This window comes from Bidens hawaiensis, unplaced genomic scaffold (genome assembly GCF_021521415.1).
Source record: "Bidens hawaiensis isolate Kalapana, Puna unplaced genomic scaffold, B.hawaiensis_p1.1 tig00023806_1, whole genome shotgun sequence".
NCBI lineage: Eukaryota > Viridiplantae > Streptophyta > Magnoliopsida > Asterales > Asteraceae > Bidens > Bidens hawaiensis.
Window position 1 is genome coordinate 220,996 of NW_027493740.1, and position 10,665 is coordinate 231,660.

Sequence of the window (10,665 nt, forward strand, 5' to 3'; positions counted from 1 at the left end):
TGGTCTTGGCATTAAGAGGGCTGCCCTCTTTAATCATATTAAGATGATCATTATGCGGTGCTAAATTCATTAAAAGGGCAAGTAAACTCAATCATTTGCATACAATTACTAAAACTTGACGCACGGGTTTCCAACTTGATGCGTTCCATGTGGACCTGTCATAAGCGCCCATTTCCTACATCTATAAGATGGTTTATTTAATGTTAAAGTAGGAACAAGCAGAATCTGAAAGTGTGTAGTTTCAGAGTTTATAAACATCAGGCATTGAAAAGTTTCCGGAAAGGCCCATCCTTTCGGTCTTTAGCAGCTTCCGTCAAAGCAAGAAACCTTTTGAATCCAGTTGTGGCTGCACCTCTACCAAGTGCTGCTGCTCTGGTAAGCACATCCTCTCTGGAGGCTATAACTGCAGCTGATGGTGTACTGACCATGGGAGGTGGCACTGGAGTTACCGCCACATGGACTGCTTGGGTGGCGACTGGTGTTTCGGGGATGAATTTTGGAATCCCGGCCCCACGCTTTTTGAAATCATTCAATATGGTTTGTTGGTCTGCTTTTTTCAGCCCCTGAGGAGTCAAACGATTGTAAATGATAGATCTTTTGAAAAATAAAGTTAATATATAGATACAAAGATAAGTAGCAGTTAGCGGTGATTGAGTATAACCTTGAGCTCTAGAATTCGTTGAAACTCCGAAGGTGTCCCCTTGGGTAGAAGTGCTGCATATGTATCTGCCACAGAATCAATAGGGGATAATATAACCTGTATAGCAAAGTACACACGTGAAGGCCATTAAAAAAAACATATGTGAAGCATAATTTCTCAAGGGAGATATGACTGGTTTAAAAGCTCACCTTCAAGAGTGCTTCGGCTTTGCTCATCTCACGGCTTACAAATTTTGCATAGCTAGCAGCACCTGCCGTCTGTTCAGAACAATGAAAATTATATTAATGAACCTTTTGTACAAAATCATGCCAAATTACAGGCCAAAAGAGAGATTTTACCTGTCTCCCAAGGGATGGGATATCTAAAAGTATCGTCTTTACCGCCTGAGTATCTAACAACATCTGTATAAGAACCATTTTAAATTACATACAACAATCAACGCCCCTGTTTGTAGGGTGCTAATAGGAAGGCAGAGGAAAAACAAAGTTAAAATGATCGATACTTGTTGAGCTCCGGTTTCTGATATCTGCTTGCACTTAAAGATATTAAGGTAGAAACGAGGACCTAGAGATGATGCAAGCTGCACCATATAATCAAATAACAAATGATAATAACATTAAAGCGATTCTTGAAGAAGTTAGAAATACTTTTATTGACAGCAAAAGCATAAAGTGTCATCATTGAAATGAAGACTATTCACCTTGTCTAAGAAGAACTGAAAGTAAACCGGCGAAAGAAGGCTTCCAAGTGTGGGGATACTACTGGTAAGGATTTTGTTTATGTTATTAACATACCTACAACATTGAATTTCATTCTTATCATTTCAGGAAACGGATTTAAGCACGATATATAGTGGAAGGTCATATATATATGATATACACAACTTACTCTGATTGATCACCCACACTTTCAAGCGTACCCCAGGGAACACGTGTCATTGCAGCCATTTCAATATCTGCTTTGATTTCCACATCATGCACTAATCTTACTAATGCTTTTGTTATAACTGCTGAAAATTCATCCTGCGTAAATAAAAAAAATCGTGAGAATGTGATATATACTCCAAAGTCCAAATTACATATTTACAGGTCAATAAGCCTGCAATTTTGTTGGATGTGAACATAACCATGTGCACCTCATTATAACATTGCATACAACCTTCGTAGTTGTTTTTTATTTAAAGATTTGGATTATAACTGTTAAAATGATGCCTTTTTAATCATAGATAACACATCAATTATGCATGATTTTTAAAAAATTGACAGAAGTGTTTGTGGCTCGATTTTGACCTGTTACCCAAACCGCCCATCTTACCACCTCTACTCTCAAATGTTACCTGCACTTCTGAAATATCCACTGCATCAGTCAAGTGGGAATCTATTATCTTGGAGACATTATCAGCCAACTCACCAGCCTGTATAATTTATGAACTCTTAATTAGTCAAGGAAGATTTATATGATAACACTTACTAACATCCATAGTATGGTGAGATTAAGGAAATAACTGACCGTTTTATGACAGTATTCTGCAGTGTTCACAATATAACATATTAGCCTTTCATCTTTGTCATATGTCTGCATATACGGACTTAGAGTGTTAGCATAGTAATAGTTACATCCGAAAGCAACAATCCTCGTAAAGATGAAGTGGATAAACCGGATGATACCTTGATGTGCCCATCCATACCCGTGGAAGTTGCAACAATCCCCATGCCGCCTTTAGGCAACTTCATTAGAAGCTTTGTAGCATAAGCTCTAAGAATTCTTTGGAAAACCTGCTAGTCAGAAATATCTTACAGTGATAATATAGTATGTGAGACATTTTAGAATTTATTTACCTACACGCGACCTGAATATATACCTTGAATAAGTTTAGGAGTGTTTGGTTCTTTGTCATGGCGCAACACCTTTTCAAGCTCCTTCTGATGATTAGAAAAACCTTTAGCAAGAAAAAGAATATGTTAGCATTTAGCATTTGCATATCAGGCATGCCTAGTAGCTTACCTGCATGCTACTAGATAGAATATTAGTTTGACTTCCATCATCCATTCCCCATGTCTCATCCTGTAATTGATGCACACATGTCAGAAAGTAAAAAAGTAAAGGACCAAAACGTTCCAAACCATAAAGAAACCGTTAAAACCTGAACGAGCTTCTCCAGACTCCCCATAAGTGTTCTTTCTTCTAATTCCACATATACCATCAAGTGTGGTTCAAAGCAAGATGATATAATGCCACAAAAATTGAACTGCAATATCCATGGAGAGTAAGTAATAACTAGGATTCATATTCAACCATAATAAGGCCAGTTTAACAAGTTAAAAGGCACACCCCAGCTCCAGGTATAGACAAATCTTTATTTGCATCTTTATCCTGAAATCAGGGAGTTAGCGTGTAAAACACGACTGTAATGAGAATAAAATACTGCAAAAAGTAAAAATGGCTAGATAAATCAAGCAACTAGTGTTACATACATCATCCTGGTTTCCTTGACGCGTATCAAGTTTTTTCTCATATTTTCTTCGAATATCCATCACAAGTTGATTACTATTTTCCCCTTTATCTGATTCCTCAACGTCACTTGTAACCTTTTTGGTATGACCATTGCCAAACTTCTCTGCTAATTCTTCCTCAAATTCTATTGTCCGTTGCAATGCCTGTAAATGCTACAGAATCAGATGCCATGAAGTGATTAAAGAAAGCAGACCGAACAAGGGCCGCAAAAATAATTAACCTGATGCTAATCATGCTATTGCGGCCAACAAATGTAAAATGAGTAAACTAATGCAAGTTGAATTGTAAGCTAGAACTAAGTTCAACAATAAAGATAAACACAAATGATGTATTTTCAAATTTACCAGCAGTAATGTTCCAACATCTGGCTTCTCTTTTAAGTTTTGAAAAATCTGCATAAGTTGTGTCCTACAAACAAAGGATATCAACACTCACAAGAAATAGAAGACAGGCCCTTAACTTATATTTAGGAATATACAATTCACATAGATTAAGAAGTATAAACTGTCCTTTTATCAGGGAACAATATAAAAATAACAAACCTGGTCAATTTGCAGAACTGAATACACATCAAGTAATCAACACACCAAGAAGCAGGAAAAGTTTTCCATATCTCCTCATTTGTTCGTAATCGACGTTTGACCCAAGCATATCTCCTCTCGGTTTTATCCAACTTTGCTAGCTCTGATAAAATGCAGCAAGTGTTTAGTAAACTATTAGCAAAGATATTAGATTCAGTTTGAAGTACTGCCAACGTAACAGTTATAGGAAACACACCAGCTCCTTCAAATATCTGTTGATAAGAAATAAGCTCTCTGTTGCAAAAGTTATTCACTAATTCTTCCCTCACCGATGGCTCCAGTGCGTCAACAACCAAACAAGCATCTGATAATTGTTGCAGCAAATTATTTTCCTCTCCGTCGTTTCCTGTACCTAAGCTGGGATAAAACAGATGCAGCATATCAAACTTACCAGCGTAAATTTGGCAAAACACGCAGTAACTTTCTCCCAATACAATATCAAAGAGTGTTTTTGTAGGGACTTGTGATTGACTTAAACCTAGAGAAATCAGAGAGCACGTGCGACTTGAGAATTTGTTTAATATTATTGAACTTGTCTCTTAACTCAATGATCTTTGGAATATCTCTGTATGCATCAAAATGACTACATAACTGGTTGACAGCCTAAAACACATAAATCATATATATTAGACTCCAGAACACACTTTCTTACCAAAATGTATTAAGACACAGGAAATAATAGAAAACAAGCTTTCATACCTCTACTTGCGCAGCAGCCTCTTTGTATTTTCGTTTTGAAGCCATTACTTGAAGTTGCTCTATCGCAGAGACTGTCACAATTAGCATAAGATATTGCATTTATAGTGTGTAGAAAAACTGCATTTTCTCGTGCTTTACATGTCAAGAAAAACTGCATAGCTATATTTTGTACTGGAAAACCAACCTAGCATAGTAAGGCGATGGAGAGTGGTGATGGTGGTTGTAATGTGCTTCTTTGCACAATCCAGATTTTTAATGTCACGGCATATTTCTTGAACCATTGTTTCACTTTGCTCGGCTTTTGTTTTGATTTCTCTAACCTTATGCATTAGTTCCTGCAACAAAACCCAAAGTATTGCATAGAAAATACTGAGTGCATTACTTATAGTTATGGAAACAACAATGTCACTGAGACTGAAAATAAACGTAACAGTTTTTAGATGCCAATGTTGACGAACCTCCACAGCGTGAGTAGCTGCAGCCAGATCCGCCTTTGCTTTGGTTCCAGAATTACTCTGGATATGAAAGATTCAGCAAGGTTGCAATAATATATATTATCAAAATATTAATGCTTATGACTTGAGAGAAAGGAGCAAACATATATAATGTCATATAGATAACCTGTTGACGGACAGCCGCAAGAATTTCAGCGTCCACCACGCGTATCTCGCTATGTATTTTCTGCATCAGTGGGCCGACGCCCGATAACGATGCTTCTGGACAGTGAACAAGTCCCCAATGTTAATCAAAGACAAGTTGATTAGCATAAACAATTAAGACCAAAGATATGAATCAGTGTATGCCTTAGCAGCACTAGCATCAAATGACAATAATAGAACTTAGCTATTGTAATTAGTTACACTTTTCATTAAGAAACATGTATAATCCAAGATCCTTTGATTTTTTTTTTTCGATCGGTAAACTAATATCCTCCTATAAACCACATATACCTACATTGCTTTGAAATACATGCAATTCAAATATGAATGAAATTACTTTGTGGAAACATGCATGCATGTATCATCATCATAATGATTAGATCGCTCGAAAGCAGAAACTAGTAAGCAAGTAAGTAACCTGTAGGGAACATATGGTTGATGTAATCCATGGTATTACTAGCCTTCTCCTCCATTTCACTTTCACTGTATATATATAATAATAGCAAATTATAATTAAATCAAAACAAATGAATGAATCTGTAGTGTGAATCAAAAACGTCAAATATAATAATAATAATAATAACAACAACAACAACAACGCATGCATGAATGAATGTGGATGAAATTACACATGCACGTACAATTACTCGTATATATACGTCGTAATTGATGTTGATCGAATCACCTGAATTGCAATGGTGAATCACCACCTAAGTGTGCTTTCGATCCGGTGATGGTGGTTTCTGAACGAAACTGAATTAAGAAATGGTAGCGTCCTGAATATTGAGATACAATTGTATTTTTATTTTATAATTTTTAATATAAACAAGTATTTCTACGCGTGCGTTGCGGTGCGTTTCATGTTCAAAAGCTATCACATTTTGCGACAGGTACATGGCTAGAAGCCGATTGATATCGATTGAATTCGTTAAAGTAAAAGTTTTGTGACAAAAGTTGCATTATCAAAGCTGATGTGCCAAAAAGTAAATATATGAAACTAAAGTTGAGGAGCCATAAAATATTAGTATAAAACTTTTATGTCCAAAGCATAAAAATTATAAATCAAAGTTAGTAATTAAAGTTGAGAGACAAAAAGGTAATTATTTGAAACTATTGTGACAAATCATAAGAAACAAAACTTTATTCTTTGCCTTTTAAATGCATATATATATAATATTATGCAATATATGCTTAGTTGTACATTATGTAAGAAGATTTAAACATGGATGAATATTGAATATATAAGTATAGAAAATAGTGGTTTTTAATATATATATATATATATATATATAAGATTGGGTTCATTTCAGAAGTGTTTTAGTGTGAGAAGTGCGAGAAGAGATTCTGGCCAATCATAAGTTTTCTTTTTAATTTCGGATAATTTAATTGTAGAAGTATATTAGTAAAAAGTTTAGGAGTTTCTTTTAGTAATTAATACTAATTACTGTTAAGTTACAAATGATTATACATTTATTTTATTTTTTAATTTGATTTAATATTTAAACAATTCATAAAACAAAATCATCATAATCATACTATAAAAAATATAAATATATTAACCATCATAAAAACTAATAGCTACACAAATCATAATATTAACCTACACATACAAAAATTAGTTCATGTTATCATTTACACAGATCACAATATTTATATACTTGTACATAACTAGTTCATGTCAACCTACACAAATCACAATAATAACCTACATATACAAATTTACTTCATGTCATAGTCTACCCATTTGTATTTACCTACACATATCAGAATATTAACATACACAAACAAACCTTGTTCATGATATCACATACAATTAATAGTATTAACCTAAACTTATAAAATATTCGCAATGTAGGAACACATCATATTTTTTATAATTTTAATTATTTTTTAGTTTATCTTTTATGTGTAGCCAAATACGAGTTATGTGTAGATGAATATTATTTACATGTAGGTGAAAACAAAATGAACTAGCAAGTTGTGTAGGTGAATATGATATATGTGTAGGTAAATATTAGTTATGTGCTGGTGAAAAATAAAAGAAACAAAATTAATTAGTGTAGGAGAAAATAAGTTATGTTAGTAAATACGAGTTATATTTTGATAAAAATAAAAATAACTAACAATTTGTATAATTGAGTATGAGCTATGTGTAGATTATTATGTTACTTGTGTATGTGATCAATTTTATACAATTCACCTACATATACATTTTTTTATATGTAGGTAATAGATAATTCAAATTTGTAACTTTCTACTAGAATTAATGTGAAGAATATTTTAGGAGTAATTAGGAATTAATGCATTGAACAAATCAGAGATAATCAATGGTTAAGATCGACTTCTCGCACTTCTCGCTATAATATCACTTCTCGCATAATCCATCTCATATATATATATATATATATATATATATATGATGATGATGATGAATACGATTGATAGATTTATTTTTATGCCTTTCAATGTTAACTTTATATATATTAAAAAATAACTAGTTTAAATTTTATCTGTAAATAAAATTTACGGTTCTTTTTTATAAAATTGGGCTAGGTTAGTTACCTGTATATCATCGGGGGTGAGGATATAAAAAACGTCAATTAAAATATAAATGTTTATACATTTTATCAAATAGTAAAGTCTATATATAACAACTAATGTAGATTCATATAAAAGAGTTCATATAAAAGACAAAACTTATGTCGAATAAAAATCTAAAAGTTTATTAAAATACGGTTTCGGCACATGATTTTTTGAAAATTACATGTTTAGATGGCTAAATGTTTAACCCATTGATTGGACCAATTTTGAAGGATGCACCTTTATTCGTATTTCTAGTAGGTAGCATGGACCAAGATCTTGTCCATTGAGTGCATATCCCAATTAACATCAACAACATGTTTACAATGCAGTCCTATCGACTCCCATCTTCTTTAAGTCAAACATTATCCACAACATCGACGACACGTTGGTTGTTCTAATGACCACTTAGTCACCTTATATTTCTTGCCACCATGCCATAGGACTCTGTTGCCACCATTCCATTGGACGGTGTACTTATATGCTAATCTTTTTTATATCATCAACTCATCAAGTAACTTTGCATTATGCGTATCAATCACATTTATGACTATCAATCCTCTTCGTGGTGTACTCTCTCATATAACATAAATCCTAGGTGATGGGCTAGTGCTAGTCCTTGCATTCAACAACTTTCGCATCTATAATACATCGCACATGTTTAATACCACATCTAATTTGGCTATACCTATACATATTTTGGTTTCAATAATAACATGCAAAAGAAAAATAAAGGTTTGACGGTTCGGTTGTACTTGTAAAATGTGATATTGACTAATTATATTGTGATGAGATACTTACCAACCAATTACATGCCTTAACATTATATGTCCTAAGTTCATCCATCATCGGTTGAAACTCTGAAACAGTTGTAGTTATTGCGTGTTGAAGTTTCATTTTTTGATAGACATGACGAATGAAAAGGCTATGCTCGTTAGCAGAAGAGTTTGCCTCACCCCCTCAATCTTTTTGTACAGCATATCGTATGTGAAAATATATCCAACACCGACTAAGTTATAAGACTCGAGGATGGTACGGTTTGGTCTCAAGGGGTGGTTTAGGAGGAGATCATTAAAGGTTAAAAAGATCGAGGACTAAAAAGGAAAATTTAGTTAACTAGATTAATTCATGTTTGGTTTGATTTTAGTTCAATTTGTTTTCCGTATTGAATAGGTTTAGGATGTCTTGCATGGCAAGTTTTATATCTAGTATAAACAGGGTTTATTTTTTTATGCATGTACTGTAATCTTTTCTTCAAATAATAAGAAAGAGTCGAACGAGTCACGTTCAAAGATCGTGTGTATCGGTGTGTCTCGTGATATCCAGGTTAACATCGTATTGTAGCACATTATTGTTAAATGCAACTCTACCTCTACGTTTGTCATTGCAAATGACACACACACTAAATCCTGAAAAGTATAATGAACAAAGATTTATAAAAATTAATTTGTAATAAACAAAATATTATTTGGTTTTAAATATTCAATAACATCTATACTCTATGAATACTGTTTTAAATCCAATATAAAAGATCATTTATTTAACTAACATTTTGTTAAGTTTATACGTAGTACTAGATTATTGTATAATTTATACCCACTAATGGTATTATACTTACTCCTTAATGAACATCCTGCTTGTAAGTTGTTTTACCATAAAGTGCTTATTAGACTATGTGTTATGGGCGCAGAAGGGAGGGAGAGACGGGTGCGGTGAGGGGAAAACACCGCCGAGGGGCGCGGTGAGGTGGGGCGCGGAGGGGGTGAGGGTGGAGCGGATGATGGGCTCGATGGGAGGGGGGGTGAGGTGGGGGCCACCACCAACGGCATTATTACCGTTTAAAAAAATAAATAATATAAAATACTATATATATATATATATATATATATATACCAATCACCCAACCTCTACAAACATCCCATTCTCCTATTTAAACTTTATAAAACTTTCTCCTCAAATATGTCTTCCTACTCATCTTTCACACTCGACTTCCAGCCCGATATCAACGATATTTCCAATTCGGATTTAGAGGATGAAGCGATATTTAGTGCCGTTGTAGAGGCTGCCCGACTCGTAGTCCAGAATTACGAAAGCTCACAACCACTAGAAAGACGGCCTCATCTTCAACGGGGTCGCGTAAGTGTGCATGACCGGTTGATGAAAGATTATTTTTCGTCGGACGCGACTTTTGATTTGGAACGATTTCGGCGTCGTTTTCGAATGAGTCGCCAACTATTTTTACGAATACTTGGTGATTTAGAAAGCGTTTATGCATTCTTCCAACAACGGGCGGACGCGAGAGGTAAACCGGGATATTCAACAATGCAAAAATGCACAGCGGCAATTCGTCAACTAGAGTACGGGACTGCGAGCGACGCCATGGAAGAGTACTTACAGATATCGGCGACAGTGGCTCGTGAAGCGCTTCACGCATTCTGCGAATGTGAGTATTAATATTCTAATTATTTATTTCAAAACCGTAACATTTTAAGCATGAATTTCATAAAATTTTTTAAACTTAGGTATTCCACAACTATATCATAAAAAATATTTGAGGAAGCCGACTCAAAGCGACGTACAAAAAATATACAAGGTGCATCATCAAAGACACGGTTTTCCCGGGATGCTTGGTAGCCTCGATTGCATGCATTGGGAATGGGAAGCCTGTCATGTTGCTTGGCAAGGTCAATATCATCGGGGTGATCATGATGGCCCAACAGTTATTCTTGAGGCGGCTGCATCATTTGATCTTTGAATATGGCATGCGTTTTTTGAGACGCCCGGTGCAAACAATAATATAGCTGTGATTAATGTGTCCCCTATTTTTGACCGTCTCACGACGGAGTCTCGCCCGACATCTCATTTTCCACGAATGATGTCAACTACGAATACGGATATTATCTAGTCGACGGTACTTATCCGGAGTGGGCCACGTTGGTTCATAGCTTTACGTGCCCGATTGACGAAAAAC

The 10,665-nt window shown here is 34.7% G+C and overlaps 2 protein-coding genes across 2 annotated transcripts; one reads left to right on the plus strand and one right to left on the minus strand.

Moving 5' to 3' along the window:
* Positions 1-239: 239 nt before the first annotated feature.
* Positions 240-5,587, minus strand: LOC143568083 (vacuolar protein sorting-associated protein 53 A-like). Its single transcript, XM_077054318.1, has 24 exons — positions 5,533-5,587; positions 5,077-5,171; positions 4,914-4,970; positions 4,640-4,790; positions 4,456-4,526; positions 4,235-4,359; positions 3,953-4,113; positions 3,718-3,859; positions 3,520-3,583; positions 3,136-3,318; positions 2,993-3,034; positions 2,805-2,909; positions 2,666-2,725; positions 2,523-2,600; positions 2,329-2,436; positions 2,171-2,236; positions 1,998-2,075; positions 1,550-1,683; positions 1,362-1,455; positions 1,164-1,241; positions 1,000-1,062; positions 850-918; positions 662-757; positions 240-563 (listed from the first exon to the last, which is right to left on the minus strand). The coding sequence occupies exons 1-24, from the start codon at positions 5,585-5,587 to the stop codon at positions 258-260; spliced, it is 2,481 nt and encodes an 826-aa protein (XP_076910433.1). The 3' UTR covers positions 240-257.
* Positions 5,588-9,653: 4,066 nt separating this feature from the next.
* Positions 9,654-10,449, plus strand: LOC143568093 (uncharacterized). The gene is made up of 2 exons (XM_077054330.1): positions 9,654-10,137; positions 10,217-10,449. The coding sequence occupies exons 1-2, from the start codon at positions 9,654-9,656 to the stop codon at positions 10,447-10,449; spliced, it is 717 nt and encodes a 238-aa protein (XP_076910445.1).
* The last annotated feature ends 216 nt before the right edge of the window (positions 10,450-10,665 follow it).

Excerpts from the sequence above, each read along its gene's own strand:
- LOC143568083 (XM_077054318.1), bottom strand. The coding sequence starts at position 5,587 with ATGGAGGAGAAGGCTAGTAATACCATGGATTACATCAACCATATGTTC. Across the intron at positions 4,971-5,076 it reads TTGCGGCTGTCCGTCAACAG|AGTAATTCTGGAACCAAAGC; the intron begins GTTATCTATATG and ends TTTCATATCCAG. Across the intron at positions 3,584-3,717 it reads CAGTTCTGCAAATTGACCAG|GACACAACTTATGCAGATTT; the intron begins GTTTGTTATTTT and ends CTTTGTTTGTAG.
- LOC143568093 (XM_077054330.1), top strand. The coding sequence starts at position 9,654 with ATGTCTTCCTACTCATCTTTCACACTCGACTTCCAGCCCGATATCAAC. Across the intron at positions 10,138-10,216 it reads GCTTCACGCATTCTGCGAAT|GTATTCCACAACTATATCAT; the intron begins GTGAGTATTAAT and ends TTTTAAACTTAG.